This window comes from Cydia strobilella, chromosome Z (assembly GCF_947568885.1).
Source record: "Cydia strobilella chromosome Z, ilCydStro3.1, whole genome shotgun sequence".
NCBI lineage: Eukaryota > Metazoa > Arthropoda > Insecta > Lepidoptera > Tortricidae > Cydia > Cydia strobilella.
Genome location: NC_086068.1, coordinates 47,977,868 through 47,996,957, shown reverse-complemented (window position 1 = coordinate 47,996,957; position 19,090 = coordinate 47,977,868). Strand labels below are relative to the sequence as shown.

The window sequence follows — 19,090 nt, the reverse complement described above, 5'->3', positions numbered from 1 at the left end:
CATAACTAGCGCCACCGGAGAGATTAGGAACTATTATTTAAAGCTGAAAGCGGTTACTTTTGCAACAATTCTGCCATAAGAGATTGGCATCCTTTCTATACCATCCATAGACCAGGGGTAAGAGAAAGACATATTGTGACGTCATAATATGGGGTTACCATGGTCGCAACAAAATTTTTGCGACTGGAAAACGTTGCAAACAAGTACTCAAATTACGTAATGAGCGAGTCGCTATTTTGACTCACTAACTTATTAGTACCTATAGCAAGCGAAATCGCGAATGTAGTCGCAACCGGTCACTTTTGGTTATTCCCACTAGTTACCACCAAGTTATCAGTGGTAACACTTGTAACTACTGGTAATTTGTTTCCCACCTTTTACCAGTGGTAAGTACTTTTTTTCAGTAGTTACCAGTATTTTAAGGACTAGCCATACTCTATGCAGTGAATGAATTTATACCAATGCCGAAATCGCGAAGAAAAAATTCGCTGTTTCATACATTCCAGCTGATGTGATGTCACCGATTTGTATGGGACAGCCAATTTCTTTACCTATAATAAAAGTTGTTTAGTGTGACCTATAAAGTCGCTGCGCAGAGTATGGCTGGTCCCTACAATTTCAACTTGTATATGAAGTTTTCGACAAAAAATAAAATAATGTGGGTCAGGGAGTTGATATGAGATTAGGTGATTGTTGGAATAAAAGGATAATTTAACAAAACAGGTAATTTATTTATTCAAAACATATTATAACTATACTTACCAGAAGTGTCTAAAGTGAACTTTCAGCCATGTATAAGCTGTGCTGAATGTGGAACACCCTCTCTGCAGCCCTATGATAGATAGTATTCTTAGGATCGCCGAACCACACCAAAAGGAGAGCTAACCAAAAAATCACAGCTGTTTTGTGGTTTTTTCAGTTCTCGCAATGTGTGTGTGTGTGTGTGTTCATTAAACTTAGGTAAAATTTCTGTGTGCGTGTGTATAGGTTCTGGATGCGTAAAAATGAATCTGAAGACCCATGCATTAGCTGCAGGAATATTATAATATTTTTCTAAGATATGTAGTATACAGTATACAATTAACATTAGACGACTCCAACTAATATATTTTCAACATCATTATAGCTTTTAGTGTTAATCCATGTATTTAGTTTACTTAAACATTCTTTACAGCTTGCGGGGTAAATATTTAACAACTTATTTATATAATTATACAATTTTACCGACTGAGCTACGTACTGCCTCTTTGCGAATACGGATTTATGGAGGTACAGGAGCGGATATTACGTCGGGTTTTCTTCTTTTAGATTTATTATCGTCTGTTTCAGGTTTGTATATGGTTTCTTTATCCTTTCGTAAAACTGCATTAATTACATATAACTTTCTAACTGAGAGCAGGTCCGAAATTTGGTAGAGCTCACTGGTAGGGAACATATAGGGCTTAAAGTACATTACCTTGATTAACGCTCTTTGAGCTCTTTCTAACTCCAAAAACTTAGTTTATTGTGGCACCGCCCCAAATTGGAATACAGTAAGCAAGAACCGACTGAGCGAGAGAAATATAAATCTGGTTAAGTAGCTTTTTTGTTGCTACGTGTCGAAGATTTTTAAAGATCCAAATCATCTTTCGAGTGCGCAACATGATTAGTTCAATATGTACATGCCAGGTAAGTCTCTGATCTATCATAACGCCTAGATATTTTGTGTGCTCAACTTTGTGGATTTCTGAGAATGTACAATTTACATGTAGGTCGTTACAGGTATGTATTTTCAAAGTGAGGGTAGACTTGGGCTGCGTTCTTTTGTATTTAGTGAAGCATATGAAGTTCGTTTTTGCTATATTTAATGTTAATAGATTATTTTATAGCCAGTGAGCAATTTTTGCTAGTCCATACTCGGCGAATCTCCTTACATCTTCCCAGCTATCCCCCCAGAACACAATAGCTGTATTACCCAATAGAAATAAATGATCAAAATACGAAAAACTTGTACTTACGCATGAAATGTTACATCCGCTTCTTTTCGCAAACTATTGCTTTTGCAGGCAACCACTGAACACCCCGCCATGTTAAGTGTACTTAAAAACACTGTTACACATGAAAAAGAAAACCACGTTGTTTGCTAGCACTCTTGACAATATGATTGACAGTTTTATGTATGGCAGTATGATGACAGCATAATCCTATTGCAAGATTTTTTCTCCTTCACTCTTATAAATTTCGGTATTTCGCCATCGCCTCCTACCTATGCTGCCATAACCCGAAACCCGACCATGAAAAAAAACCCGGTCGGTGATAAGGACAAAGCATGGCACTATTTTCTCTTTCCTCTTATAGGAATCGCAATAAGACTATCTTTCTCTATCAAAGAGTGTCAGGCCCTTGGCACAGGTAAAACGTAGCGTGTGGCATTCTGGCAAAGAGTAGTATAATATCATTCTGGCATTGGACTGCGCAGTTTTCTAACCAGCAAGGCCAAGTCCACCGCAAAGCTGGTTTAATTTTTTTTTATAAAATTATACGAGATTTATTATTACCGTACGTAAAAATTACGCAGTATAACAAAATAGCCAACATAAGAAATAACACATTTATATATAGTTGGTCAAACCAAATCGTCAGTAAATAAGACCAAAAAGACTAATCATCCTGTTCTTTTCGGTGTTAGTACTAGTGTAAGACAAAGATAGTATGATTCTCTCTGTCTGTTTGAAATGAGACAGACCTTTGACAAACTATATTCTTCTGGTACTTTACCTTATCTGTGCACGGCCATTTTGTTATTAGTCTGTAGCTTTCTTTTTCTTTCAAAACCGACCCTCGAACTGAGGTATGTTGTCCGAAGTTCTTGTAAAATAATCTTTAAATATCAAATCGAATTTAATCCTTTTTTTCTCGGAAACAGCATATTATCAATGTTTTAAATCGTGTCTGTTGCTTTGTGTCCTTATTTTCTTTGTTAAAAGTTAAATTTACGTTTTAGGCGACGTTAATCATGGGTCGTGTGATTCGTGCCCAGCGTAAAGGTGCCGGTTCGGTCTTCGTCTCTCACACCAAGAAGAGGAAAGGAGCACCTAAACTCCGTTCCTTGGATTACGCTGAACGACATGGCTACATTAAGGGAGTAGTAAAGGTAAGAATGTTGTTAAACTACTGTTGTCATACGTCAGCGGCATATAAAATGTGTTTTTAGCCACCTGAGCCTTCTACCGATACTGCATGCTTAACTCGTGTAACATTTACGTGTACGATGGCTTCGATTTCGCACAAAAGTCATGATAACTGCAGGACATAACCTCACTAAACTGATCAAACCTCATGTATGGCCCTCTAACCTCTCAAATCAACAGTAGTTTAGAAGTTTTGTCTCAATTCATTATAGTTGTCCTCGTTAAAAAGTGATTTTTGTATAATTACAGGTATTAATTAAATGAGATTTGTTATACGAGACCCAATCACTACAAATTTTGTTTTATATTGTTCTCTAAGGATATTAAGGCCCAAATGAAACTGTTTTAAGGTATCACCCAAGAACCCTTAAGTATCCATGCTTTGTTTGCCATGCTTCATTTAAAATTATTTAATATTCTTTTTAAATGTGCTGCAATTAAAAAACATATTAGACCTGTACTGCTGGCTATATTTTGACCCCTAGGTTATAAAAATATTAAAGTGAATTCTGATTTCGCTTATGAATACTTTAACCGAAGACAATATTATGAATACTTTGTTAAGATGTAAATCTTACATTTTCTTTTGTGTCATATATATAACTATAGACCAGTTGCGGCGTTTTAAACGCCGCTAGAGTATGATTCTAAAAGTTAGGTTGCCTGTCCACTGGAGCGGAGCGGTAAGCGGGGAAAAAATCCAGCAATAGAATTTCATTAAAATTACAGAGCAGAGATTTTATGCCATATGTTACATACGTGTGCTGGCTTGCTATCTAGAACCGAACTGGGGGTACCCGCAGATCTTCTTATGTACCCACATGTCAATATATAACACCATTCAATCGGTGGATTTTTCCTCACTCATCGCTCCGCCACCTCGCTCCGCTCTTGTGGACAGGCAGCCTAAGACTGAACGCTTAGTAAAATATAAAAAAACTGGCCATGTGCGAGTCGGACTCGCGTTCCAAGGGTTCCGTACATTACACAATTTAAACAATGTATTTTTTATGTGTTGTCTTTAAAAAACCCGTAGGAGTCGGATCAAAAACTAAGTAATTAAGTCCGACTTACGCTTGACTGCACATTTCTTATAGGTTTTCCGGTGATCTATAGGTAAAGATCAATTTTGTGTATTTTTTTCAAAAATTTTGGCCCAGTAGTTTCGGAGATAAAGGGGGTGGGGGGGGGGGGGGGGAATGGTCATTTTTTGCCTATTTTCTTGATAACTTCTACACTGTTTTTTTTTTTAATTATATAAAAAATATATTTGAGATTCTCACAATGAGCTCTTTAATTTGATATGTAAAACGATATACTTTGACAAACTTTGTTTTTTAATTTTCTCATTTACCCCCCAAAAGTGGCCCCCGTTTTTAAAATTAATTTGTTTACGTTAAATGTCCATCTTTGGGTCACAAACTTACATATGTGTACCAAATTTCAACTTAATTGGTCTAGTAGTTTTGGAGAAAATAGGCTGTGACAGACGGACAGACAAACAGAAAGACACACGAGTGATCCTATAAGGGTTCCGTTTTTTCCTTTTGAGGTACGGAATCCTAAAAAACTCAAGAGCATTAAAAATGGGTACATAAAGTATCCTATCAAAACATTACATGTAAAAATATTCATAAAATGTTCATTCATTCAGGCATTCATGTGCTGTTGTTGATGTGTAGTAGTTGTTGGTGCTGTTGTTGGTGCAGTAGTTTTGTTTACCAAAGGGAAAAAGTAATGAAGTTATACTTTTGGTAGAAAGAAAAGATCCGCATGCGAGCACTTCATTCCCGCAGCTCGGCCTTCGGCCTTCGCTGGGTTTCTGCGCGTTGTTTTCTTGTCTTGCCATTTGGCTCTCATGCATAAAATTTCATAGGGCTAATGTATAATTTGATATTTTCAACACACTTGCTCAAAACGACGTTTTTATTCCACCGATTTTTGGCTCATAATCCTAGATATTATAACACTCGTGCTTTTTAGGGTTCCGTACCCAAAGGGTAAATACGGGACCCTATTACTAAGACTCCGCTGTCTGTCTATCCGTCTGTCCGACTGTCCGTCTGTCTGTCACCGGGCTGTATCTCATGAACCGTGATAGCTAGTCAAATGAAATTTTCGCAGATGATGTATTTCTGTTGCCGCTATAACAACAAATACTAAAAAGTACGGAACCCTCGGTGTGCGAGTTCATGAGACTGAAGTTTACAAACATTCCGTGACATTCCGTGTCTGGGCTATAACAACGAAAATCGAAGTTCAAATTGCGGGCATCTTTCTCTGTCACTCTAATTACGCCTTCATTGGAGTAAAAGAGAAAGATCCCCGCAATTTGCGAATTTCGGTTTTTGCGGTAGACCCTCTGACCTAATAATAGACATAGTATATACACGTAGTTATAGACATGAAACCGAGTGACCAGGGGTAAGAGAAAGACATATTCATGTATTAACAGTTTCGTGTATGGCAGCATAACCTTTTTCTCTTTCACTCTTATAAATTTCGGTATTTCGCCATCGCCTCCTTGCTATGATGCCATAACCCGACCATGACAAAATGCCCGGTCGGTGATAAAGACAAAGCATGGCACTATTTTCTCTTTCCTCTTATAGGAATCGCAATAAGACGATCTTTCTCTATCAAAGAGTGTCAGGCCCTTGGACCTAATTTAGTATTTTTTTATTTCCTTTTTTGAAAGTCTGTACAACGACTGGACTGCGACCTTGGTACCGTCAAAATATCTCTTTCTCGCTCTCAGCATACGGCGGCCCACCTTAAGCGCCTAACACATTACCGCACCGCACCAAGGTCATTGTGCGATGCACCTATAAGTAAGAGCGAGAAAGAAATAGTGCGTAAGGTGGTCACTAGAGATGGGTAGTGAGTAAATACCGAGTAAATACTCAGTATTTACTCAATATACCCGTATTTACTCGTTTATACCCAATTTGGTGGGTATAAACTATTTAGAGTGCTGACACTGCTGACAGGGTATATAAATCTGAAATAAAGGTGTATTTTGTACTGGATTTAGTAGTCCAATTAGTAAAAATATATTTTAAGAGGGGCGTTCCATACATGTAACCAGAGATGGGCATTAATCGATTAATCTTTTAGTTAACTAATCAATCGATTAAAAATATCAAACGTCATTTTTTAATCGCGATTAATTTAGTTGCGATTAAATTAGTTGTGAGAATGTTCGACTAACAACTAAATTAGTTTTAGTTTCAATCGACTAAATTTCACGATTAAATCTATATTAAAACTACGTAGTCGCCCGTTTTTGCATTTTTTATCTTGCAATATGTAACTATAAGTACGTATGTATGTAACATACGGAGGTACTCGTATGTTGTAACTATGTTAGTTTGGGTAGAATTTTGCGACTTATTTTGAAGCAGATATCTTCATCCGATTGAGCTAAAACTATGTATACACGTTTAATTTGAAATGCTTGAATGACAATGCAAATAATGCCATAATATTATTATCCTTATAGGGATAAGCTCGCCTTTGTACCTAAATTTATATGAATTTCATGTTATCAATTTTTGTTTTGTACAATAAAGTGATTTACTACTACTACTACTACTATAACGATATATTGGTAATAACGACAAATAGCGAAAAACTGCATTGTTTACAAATCGCAAACAATAAAGTAGGTAGGTGCATTATTAATACTTTGAATTATACGATACTGAGTAAATCTTAGACATAGAAACTATCAATATTTTGCTGTCTCTGACAATAGTAAAACTCTTTTTAGTGTCACGCGGTGACAAAACAATGGGATAATCCTACTTACCTGGAACTGGAAGTTGTTTGTTGCATTTTGGGGCATGTGCCGACGCATCTTCTAAAAATAACACGTTCTATTTAATGACACATCTGCATGTTGTTTATTATCTACGCGGTCTATTTTGTTTTCAACGTGTGGTCATTAAACTTACTTACTTTAGTAGCAAAATAATAGTGAGAACAGATCTCACTCCTTAGAAACGTCAAAATATCGTAAGTAATACATGACTATTTTATTTTTAAACATCCGTTAAGATGTCCTAATCAGTCTGTCAACATAGCCATACCGAGATATTCTATTCAATTTGCTTCTAACATTAGTCGCGAGAAACTAGTCTAACTAATTAGTCGATTACAAAATTTAGTTGTCCGAAATCAATCGGCAACTAATTTAGTTGCAACTAAATTAGTTGCACTCTATACAACTAAGATTGATCAATCGTCGTTTTCAATCGTCAGTCGCAATTAATTCTTGTAATCTTAATCGTTAATCGTTAGTCGATTACATTTTGCCCATCTCTGCATGTAACTAAGTGTCACAATAAAAAAATCTGAAACCACCAACGTAAGGCACATCATTAAATTGGCCTTTAAAAATAACTTCAATGTTATTATGCACTTGTTTCGATAAATTTAATACTTTTGGGAAAAAACCGTTTCCAAAGGCCAAAATAATGTTCATCCCTCTATAACTTTTGGAACAAAGTTTAATAAAATATGAAAACATATCGGGAAAATAGACCCTAGAAAACACTTTGAGAAAAAAATACTTTAAACATAATCGGTCGGGTCATTTTTGAGTTTTCATTAAAAAACTCTTCATAAAAGGACGTAAGTGCCGCGTAAACACGTAATTTGGCGTGTACGGGGATTCAGGATTCTAAAAGGCGGACCTGTGGATTCTATTCCAGTCCTCAGTCACTTATTTTAATGGGAGAGTGGAACCCAGCGTGAAACGACGCTTTCTAAGCAGCAGTTGACCGCAACTAGATGGGTAGTTAGTAAAAACCCACCAAATATTTACCTAAAATACCCGTATTTGCCGTATACCGTAACTATGTATTTAGTGTGGTTAAAATATGATTTAATTATAGTCGTTAGTTTTCAGGCTGGCCCTTTCGGTTAAGTCTTTGTCTATTGTAAGTAAAATCGCACGTGCTACTACCTGCTAAAAAAGAATCGCTAACGTTGACCGCGTATACTATACGGCTATACTATATCTCGTCTATCATCTGGCACCCGTACGAGTCCACTTACGCCTTACTTCTGGAGAAGATCCAAAAGGCATTCCTAAGATTCCTATTTAAAAAAAGATTTGGTTATTATCCATTTATGTATCCAACGAAATATTTACTCGGATGCCTCGGATATAATTCCCTAGAGGTAAGGCGCAACAATAAACTGCTGACCACCGCTTGTCACATACTGCGCGGCGAGTCCGACTGCCCGGAACTTGTGGCTCGAGTTTTACGGCTGTATGTCCCGGACTTGCCAAAAATCACTTTGAGACCGCGAGCGCGTCCACTGCTGACAGTGCCGGCGGCGCGCACGGTGTCGCATAGGAATTCGCCGCTCTATCGTGCGCTGACGCTCCTCAATGCGCTCCTGACATCGGCACCTGAATGTGACTTGTTTGCTTGGAGATGGGCGACTGTGTGCCGTGAATGTTTAAAGTTCTGCGTGTTGATGGATGACAGGCTGTCCAGCACTTATGTTTAATGTCACTTACATTAATTGTCTCTTATATATATTTCATGTGTTTGTATACTGTGTAATCTGCAATGTTTAATTTCTCGGTGTATTGGCTTGTCTGTAATGCCGGGTAAATATATTGTTTTTTTTTTATTTTATATTAGCCTATTTTGGTGTCCCACTGCTGGGCAAAGGCCTATATTGTTAATAATAAATAAAAAATATATAGTCGTTAATTTTCAAGCTGGCCCTTGCAGCTAAATTGTCTATTGTAAGTAAAACCGCACGTGCTACTCACTCAATAAAAAACGGTTCTGTTAATTTCATATCACCGGTATAATTTAACCGGTTATTGAATTACAATTTCTATGGAACTTGCAATAAGATTCAAAATGAACTACGGAATAATTGCGAGGCTGTGTGGGGTCCCTCTACGGTTACTGAGTTTCGGTGAGTCGAACGCTACAGAGCCAGTCTAAAATATGTCAACGAGATGCGTAACAAAGGCGCATTATCCGATATAAAATGTATATATATCGGAGAGCGCACTTACACTGGTTTTTGAGCGTTGGCCTAGGGGGTCATCCATAAATTACATCACACGAATTTAGTGATTTCACATTTGGCAATCCCGTTCCCCCTCGTGTGACTTCACATATTTGACAATTTTGTTTCCAACGAAATTAGCAAATTTAATGAAATATAGTTATTTTAATAAAAATATTTTAAATAATAGGAATATTAGAAATTTTATGGCACGAAACCGATACGATATATCGTTTCAAAAACTAGCTTATTTAGTTGTATCGCGAATACAAACAATCAAAACAATTTTCGACTACAAGTAAAGTTAAAGTGACGTCACAAAGTTTGCAATTCCTCTCCGCCGTGTCACAACATGTTACATTTTCTAGACCTCCTCCTTCCCCCTAAACGTGGAACGTAATTAATTGTAATTGGCACGTATTTAACCGGTCAACTAATTAATCGAATTTGGGTAGTTTAAAAAAATAGAAATGCTTTTTTTTATTAGCCTACTTTGGTGTCCCACTGCTGGGCAAAGCCTCCCCTCGTATTTTCCATTCGACCCTGTCATCGGCATTTTCCCACCATTTGGGGTAGAATGCGTCCAAGTCGTCCCGCCATCTCCTTTACGGTCTGCCTAAACCCCGGCCTGCACCGTCTATGGTGTTCCGTGGGTCCCACTCAGTAACCATTTTGGCCATTTTGTACCTATACTAAAATTAATAAATTGGCAACAAAAACGGAGCCTTAAATTAATCAATATGAGTTGTATTTTTATGAATTTTGGCCACATTGCCAGGAAAGACAGTGATAACCTGGAAAAGCTGGTAATCACTGGTAAAATCGAATGCGATAAGCCGAGACGCAGGAGCCCAATGCGGTGGACAGACCAAATTCGCTCAGCCCTTGATGTAACGCTCCACGGTGCCCTACACTCGGCGACAGACAGAAAGACGTGGCGGCAAATTGTCCAAGAGAAGCTAGAAGTTACCTAGAAGTGACCACGACCCTCAGTGAAGTCAGTGATGAGGAAACCGATGCAAGGAGGAGGAGACCACATTTTAAAAAGAAAACGGCTATATATTTGAGGCTCATATAAATTATTGGCGCTAAAATATTAATACACAGCCAAATTATATTATTATATGCCCAATGAAAGTTCGTGTTTAATATTTTAGATTCCCGAATATTGATAATCCAATAGCGTATTTGACTGTATTTAATAGTACATTATGATACAAGTGTGCTAAGTTGGTCATTACACACGAGGCGATATTGTGCGAGCGAGCTGTAAGCAAGCGCGCAATAAGAAAGCCGATGTGTGTAATGACCAATGCACACGCGTTTCATACGACGTTTTTCAACACACTTGCGAGAAAAAAAAGAAACTCGTATTAATCAAATTTTAATAGTTAAAACAGTTAGTATTGTGTGTTGCATCTGTCATACTGCCGGCCGCCCCTCGTCCCGGCCGCGGGCGGCGCGGCGGGCGGGCCGGCCGCGGGCCGCGCACCGCGCAGGCGGTCGGGCGCGCCGGTGCCCGCCAGTCTGACCAATTAAAGAAGGCTCCCTTTCCATGCATATTATTAGCAATCAGTTACCTTCTTAACTCAGTCGGATAATATAATGAAAAAGCACGAGTGGAATAATACACTGAAAGAGCACGCGTGTTTAATATCTAGGATTATGAGCCAAAAATCGGTGGAATAAAAACGTCGTTTTGAGCAAGTGTGTTGAAAAATTAATTATTTTACACCATGCATGAAATAAAGCACCAGAAGATTAATAGAGAAACGTAGACAGCAGTTATTTTTAGACACAATTTCTATTTTAAAGCCCGTATAAAACTATAAAGAGTAGGTAATTTGATTGTGACGTCACATGCTAGTGTTTCATATAAATTCCATAGTAGCAAAATCGTTTTGACAGTTCGAAAAAAGAAACTAGTAGTCAAATACCCTATTAGAATTATATGCCAATGACCGAACCTTTTTTGCAGTAGCACGTGCGGTTTTACTTACAATAGACAAAGAGTTAGCCGTAAGAACTACTATACATACTATCGCCGCGCTATCTGGTAAGAGCTATAATATTGTAAAGTATTTTCGTCGCAGTTTTATTTTAATAAACAACTGGTTAAAAACTGTATAATATGTGAATCAGCTTGCAACATGCACTTATCTAGAACGTAAGTAATTAAGTAACTTTGAAAGTAATTAAGTACCTTCTTATTTAAAACAAAATTGTTAACTATACTTTATCACGTCTATATCCGCTAAATTCCAAATTACCTCTCACTGATAATCACCATTTTGCCAAAAACTAAGCGTAATAAGCTTCTTATAACATAAATATCATTAATACACGTTAACACAATTAAATAAAAACCAATTTAGTACTTAAATCTCACCAAAATATTGAAATTTTGTTAATAATCGTTTTTACTCACCAAAATGAGTAAATACGAGTATTTACTGTATGATTTGAGTAAATACCGAGTAAATACTCAGTATTTACTCACCCCTACCCATCTCTAGTGGTCACCGTACGTACGTTAAGGACGCAGCTATAAGTTAGAGCGAGAAAGAAATATTATAGCCGTATTTAACAAGACTATCGTAAAAGCCGTTAGAGACTACCACACCTCACCGCGGCCTTGGTGCGGTGCGGCGCACGTATCGATAGTGTGCAAGGTGGTCACCGTACATACGTTAAGGACGCAGCTATAATAGTCATACTTGTTATGGCCATTTTTTGCCCGGATGCTGCACTTCATGATAAAAGCAAGCCGCTTTGCACAGTGATAGAAGGGACCAAACTGAGTGATTTGACCCGCAGCAGCGCAAGTTTCACCCCTTAGGAACAGAGATGGCGCCACTTCTTTAAAAAATATTTCAAAAAATTCTACAAGCTAAACAAATGAACCGATTTAAATGTTTAATATCTTAAATGAAAGCTTATTATATACGTTACTTTTTAAAAAATACTCAAAAAATATATACTGAATACTTTTGACAAGAAACGGCATCTTAAGTTTTTTTTTTACTCGATTGATAGTTGCTACTTGATTTCTCAAAAAAAATGTATGGAACATGAATAGTTTAATACATGTGCATATTAATGAATAAACAACAAGTATTATACAAAAAACTTGACACCGATACCTCTCATACTTCACGAAATATGAAAGTTTGAATGTAAGTGTAAATTTCTTCAAAATATATTTCAAAAAATTCTACAAGCTAAACTATTTGACCGATTTCAATGTTTAATATCTAAAATAAAAGCTCATTATATACATTACTTATAAAAAAATACTCAAAAAACATACACAGAATACTTTTGGCAAAAAACGGCATCATAAGTTTTTTTTCTTACTCGATTGATAGTTTTTACTTGATTTCTTAAAAAAAAAAATTATGGAACATGAATAGTTTAATACATGTATATATTACTGAATGAATAACAAGTATTATAAAAAAAAACCCGACACCGATACCTTTTATTCTTCACGAAATATTTAAGTTCAATTATGCACGCTCTTACAAATAAATTTATTTAAAAGAAATCTTCAACCGCAGTAAGTGCACTGATTTTAATATGAAATGTGTCATATGAAAAGAAATCACCCAATTTATTTTAATAAATAAAAAATAAATAAATAAAAATTAAATAAAGTTTTTTCCTGGTGCTGAATTACAAAAAAATATAACAAAATAGAAATTATTTTTATTTAAAGTGACTACATTTGTAAACAAAAAACTTAAATGTCCTCTTCGGTAGATGTAGAACTGAAAAAGAAAAGTCGTTTTAAAGCACTCGTACCATTTCAATACTACAAAATCACCGATCATACATGAACTGGTTGCTGTAGATTACTGTTGAATTTTAATTTTAATTTTCTATGAAAACAATAAAGTGAGCTAAAAACATAATGACCTAAACTAAAAAACTTACAAATAAAAAATCTGACCTAGGTCTCGGTCGTGTGGTAGGGTGCCCAGAAGGCTGGCCGCATTTCCGCGCTGTATAGCTATGCTGATGCGCTGCGCGAAATAGTGACCAGCCCTCTGGTCACAAAGGGCTTCTGTTGAATTATATTTGTGCCTAGCTGATTACCATTAAACCTATAATTTTGTGCCAGACCTATAATCAGTGGTCAGCATGCAAAATAACCCTGGATTGAGAACTACATTAACTTACTTATTATTTGTACAGCCACCTTTGCATGATTTACACTGGGCTGTGCATGGTAAGCTGACGCGACGATACCCACAACGCATAGTTTCGCAGCCAGATTTACAGCCACAATGGTCCAAGAGGCTTAATTGCGACCAAATCGCTGTAACTGCCGACCATTTCTGGAGTCCAACTCTCTTTTTACTAAGTCCATCCCCAAGAAGATGGACATGGTATGAAAACTTCTGGTTTCAGAGCGTTTCCCCACATATATAGCCCGCTTGGTAAGCTGCTCGAAGTGCACGATGTAGGTGGCAGGGTAGGCAGGTTCCAATTTCTCGGCCAAATCATCTGCTTTGAAATTGGCCGAGAGATTTGTTCCCTGAACGAAGCCCTCCATTGACTGACAACGAAGGTGGACAAATTTGGTTTTCGTACTAGAAGAATTCGTTCAGATCCAGCTGCCTTTCTCTGGCCACTATAAAAAGACGGGAAAATAGGAGTACGTCAACTTTTAAGTTTTTGATTTTGTCAGTTGTTAGGTGTGTATCTACATATTTTAATTTTAGTATAAAGTTCAAAGTTCAGAGTTCAAAGTTCAAAGTGTTTTTATTTGTGAGTATATGTCAAACTGATTACAGTGGCTGGTGGAGTAACCCTAGATTTATGTTATTGCTTTGCTATAGTTACAATTTTAAAAAACAAGCTTGTGACAAGCCTGCCACCTACATCAGCTGCTCTCTATAAACATGCACTTCGAGCAGCTTACCAAGCGGGCCATATATGGGGAAACGCTCCCCTGGAACCAGAAGTTTCCATACCATGTACATCTTCTTAAGGATGGACTAAGGAAAAAGAGAGTTGCACTGCAGAATTGTCGGCAGTTACAGCGATTTGGTCGCAATTAAGCCTCTTGGACCATCTGGCTGCGAAACTATGCGTTGTGGGTGTCGACTGTCGTCGCGTCAGCTTACCATGCACAGCCCAGTGTAAATCATGCAAAGGTGGCTGTACAAATCAAAATTAATGTAATTTTCAATCCAGGGTTATTTTGCATGCTGAGTTGCTGACCACTGATTATAGGTTTGGCACAACATTATAGGTTTAATGGTAATCAGCTAGGCACAAAAATAATTCAGCAGTAATCTACAGGCACAAAAATAATTCAACAGTAATCTACAGCAACCAGTTCATGTATGATCGGTGATTTTGTAGTATTGGAATGGTACGAGCAGGAACCGGCCCGCTATCCCTTATCGGGGTTTTATAAGGGTATTGCATAAGGCTTAACTCACCATACCCTTTGCCAGACAAAACCCTTTGTTTTGCTTTTAAAAACCCTTATATAAAGCTACCACATTTGAGTAATCGGTAGCCCAAATACCCTTACAAAACCCTTATCATCCGCTCACCAACACCTTGCATATTGCTTATAAGGGTTAGCCTTATAAAGGGCTTCCCTTTTAGCATATAAGCGTGCTAATTTAAGTCGTCTACCTTGTTCATAAAGCACACATTACTTCGAATATGAGCGATCGTCGGCGGCGACGGCGGCGTTCTTTGACTAGGCACGTACTTTCTTTCCTTTTCATACACTACCGTAGATATATACTAATCCTGTCTCTTTCACGCAAAGGGAAACCTTTATAAAAAGCGCTTAAAGATAAGGGTAACCCTTATTAAGAGCTAGCCTTATTTTTGGTTAGCTTTTCGGTAAGGGTTAGTCAAAGGTAAGGGTATGAATGGGCTTGCAGTTCAAAAGGGAAAGTCTTTCAATGTGTTAGCCGTGTTTAAGTGTCGCCCATTGAAAGGGTTTTATCGCGGAAAGGGTTGTTCGGTCCCTGGGTACGAGTCCTTCAAAACGACTTTTCTTTTTCAGTTCTACATCTACCGGTGAACCCGAAAAGGACATTTAAGTTTTTTGTTTACGAATGTAGTCACTTTAAATAAAAATAATTTCTATTTTGTTATATTTTTTTTTGTAATTCAGCACCAGGAGAAAACTTTATTCAGGTTTTATTTATTTATTTTTATTTATTAAACTAAATTGGGACATTTCATATTAAAATCAGTGCACTTACTGCGGTTGAAGATTTCTTTTAAATAAATTTATTTGTAAGAGCGTGCATAATTGAACTTAAATATTTCGTGAAGAATAAAAGGTATCGGTGTCGGGTTTTTTTTCTAATACTTGATATTTATTCAGTAATATATACATGTATTAAACTATTCATGTTCCATATTTTTTTTTTAAGAAATCAAGTAAAAACTATCAATCGAGTAAGAAAAAAAACTTAAGATGCCGTTTTTTGCCAAAAGTATTCAGTATATGTTTTTTTAGTATTTTTTTATAAGTAATGTATATAATGAGCTTTTATTTTAGATATTAAACATTGAAATCGGTCAAATAGTTTAGCTTGTAGAATTTTTTGAAATATATTTTGAAGAAATTTACACTCACATTCAAACTTTCATATTTCGTGAAGTATGAGAGGTATCGGTGTCGAGTTTTTTGTATAATACTTGTTGTTTATTCAGTCATATGCACATGTATTAAACTATTCATGTTCCATACATTTTTTTTTTGAGAAATCAAGTAAAAACTATCAATCGAGTAAAAAAAAAACTTAAGATGCCATTTCTTGTCAAAAGTATTCAGTATATATTTTTTGAGTATTTTTTTAAAAGTAACGTATATAATAAGCTTTCATTTGAGATATTAAACATTTAAATCGGTTCATTGATTTAGCTTGTAGAATTTTTTGAAATATTTTTTAAAGAAGTGGCGCCATCTCTGTTCCTAAGGGGTGAAACTGCCGCTGCTGCGGGTCAAATCGCTCAGTTTGGTCCTTACTATCACTGTGCAAAGCGTCTTGCTTTTATCATGAAGTGCAGCATTTTGTTCATAACAAGTATGACTATAAGTTACGAGCGATAAAGAGATATTTTGACCGCACCAATACGGCTTTTCAAGATATTCTCTTTCTCGCTCTCATTTATGGGTGTGGCGCACCAAGATCGCGGTGCGGTGCGGTAGTCTGTTACGGCTTATACACACGATCGCACATATGCCGCACCGCACCAAGGTCGCGGACCGATGGGGAAAATTGGCTGACCGTTTACCTTAAAGATCCGACATCATTTAACATCCTCATAAGAACAATTCTCGCCGTACGTGCTTTTTAAAATAAATATAGATGCTTTTCCCCACCGTTTTGTATGGTTTATGGTGGCCTGGTAGGCTACAAATTCTGTCCCTCACAGGCGCACGCGGTAGGCCACTAAACTTCTATAGGATCCTACCTTCTATGTGCCAAAGCAACAATAAAATAAACATGTGTCATCTTGATGAGTACGATATGGATGACACATGTCTGACATGTTTGTCAAACACAATAATAAAATTTTATGTTGTTTTAATATAATTTTTTGTGTGCGCGAGTCCGACTCGCACTTGGCCGGTTTTTTACATTTAGTCAATATGCATATGTAGTGACACGGAACCTTTCGATCACGAGTCCGACTCGCACTTGACTGTTCTCCACATTTTAGATATGTATGCGAAAAAAGTTTGCATATATCAACATTTTTAAAATGAAAACAACCTGGCAATTTAGAGTATTGACATAATAGTCCCCTTAAAATTTGACACATTATGTTTACTGTCATTCATTGTCAACAAACTGTAAAATCATTTTTGTATTTTCGTACATGTTTTAAGTGTTGCGGGTATTATGTTGCCCTCAAAATAGTATTTTATACAATCGTGATATAATAGAGAACTTTTCAGTCGAGTACCGTGTTTAAGCAACGAAGCTTGCTGAGTTGCTTAAGTTAAGGTACGAGATTGAAAAGCTTGATTATATCACTATTGTATACAATACTTTTACTACGAGACCAAAAAATAATACTTTCAACTAGTAGAAACATATAGGTAAACAAAGCAAAAGTATACAGCTAAGATACGCGAGCTGCCGCAGCCCGCGATACCTTCATAAGTCATACTCGTACGCGCCCCGGCCGTCGGGCCTGGCGCCCCCGGCGCGGCGGGTTGGTCAACGACACCTGAGCGCCGGGAGCTCTGTACTTTGACCCCCCCTCCCCCCCACCTGACGCGGAGTTCAAGTTGGCTACCGGGCGTTTTGGGCTTAGGTGGACGTGTATAACATTCGTACCAAATGGCATTGCTGTACCCCAAAATGTATACCTCTCCATACAAGCATGCCCCATAGCAAACGGACTCGACTCCTCTAGGGAGTCCAGGACTGTCACAAAGGCCAAAATTGCCGACTTTACATTGTTAACGTTATAGTGAAGTAAATAAATAAATTGTTTTCCTAAAAATCGCACGACGACAATCGCACGATTTTTCTAATCCTAAAAAAAACGCGGTAAAGTGACAACACTGAAAAATCGTAGTTTCGTAAGAACTCGCTAGAGGAGTCGGATGGCATGGCCTTTAGTCATCTATAATTGTATAGTACAAACTCCCCTCAAAGTTATTGAGGACTCTCTAGTGGCGTATGATAATATTTCTATTTCAATCCATTCTATAATATCTCTGCACTTGTAAATTTCACTATGTGATGTTTTCAGGGTTTTGTTTCTGTTTTAGAAAATCAATTCAAACACATGTCGGAATTTATAAGCTTGTGACGATAACTATTGTTGTTAGATAAATGAGATAAATCAATTTAATAACAATGAATATGTATTTTGTTCAATAGGACATCATCCATGACCCTGGTCGTGGTGCTCCCCTGGCGGTGGTTCACTTCCGTGACCCCTACAAGTTCAAGACCCGCAAGGAGCTGTTCATCGCTCCCGAGGGCCTGTACACTGGCCAGTTTGTTTACTGTGGAAAGAAGGCTACCCTTGAAGTTGGTAAGTTTCATTGCCTTACTTTTCCAGATAACAGCAATGCCAAAAAGTAGGGTTATAATTACTTGCATTTTTGTGTGCCCCATAATATTTAATTTACCAAGCTAATGAAGAGGAAAGTGGAAAACCATTCGCCATACAAACATAATCCCCATTTTCCTCTCTGGTTATTAATATTATATGTAGATTATTATTTACACAATTTGATATGAACTAACCACTGCTATACCGTTTGTTAGACTTTTTTTTTTATTTTTAATGAACGAGTTAAAGGTACTAAAAATATATGCTCGCAATTAGGATTGTTCATTTTTTTTTAAATGTTCTACTTCGAAAACCATTTCGAGATATGAGGTTTTTAAACAGTTTCCGACATTTGCTGCGATATAATAATCGAGGATTGAAGATATTTCAACAAATATACTGAAGACCTTAGTTTGACCTTCTCGCGAGGCTGAATATAATAATGTCATCCTATAATAAAAGTTATCGAACCATAGTAAATAAATCCGTCACTCACGTAATTGACAAAGATGTCATCATTGTCATCAATTGTCATAATTAAAATTTTCAGTTAAACCGCTAGTTTCTTACGATTTGATTTATAATTTTTAATACCTAAACAGTAGATTTTGATTGCTTAATATATCAAAAACCTTGTTCCCACTTGTGGGAATGATTCACAAAAATTATAGTCCGCGAAGACCTACGTGAAAGACGGTGTTGTCGTGAAGTAAATGTGGAATGGAATACTTAAAGTGTTACACACAATATTGCTGTGAGGATCACGTCGATGTAAGTATAAAATTAATATTATTTTACTACGAATATTTAACAGT

General features: G+C 36.9%; 1 protein-coding gene across 2 annotated transcripts in view; it reads left to right on the top strand.

The window, feature by feature from the left end:
• LOC134754919 (large ribosomal subunit protein uL2) overlaps nt 1-19,090 on the top strand; it is a 134,728-nt gene that overhangs the window by 111,271 nt on the left and 4,367 nt on the right. Inside the window, exons 1-3 of one of the 2 annotated variants that reach the window (XM_063691393.1) lie at nt 2,719-2,830; nt 2,984-3,133; nt 18,098-18,254. In XM_063691393.1, coding sequence (XP_063547463.1) covers nt 2,996-3,133; nt 18,098-18,254 — 295 coding nt within the window. In that variant the 5' untranslated portion in view covers nt 2,719-2,830; nt 2,984-2,995. Of the gene's footprint in view, nt 1-2,718; nt 2,831-2,983; nt 3,134-18,097; nt 18,255-19,090 lie in introns of those variants that run through there. The other variant, XM_063691394.1, reaches the window with a different exon arrangement.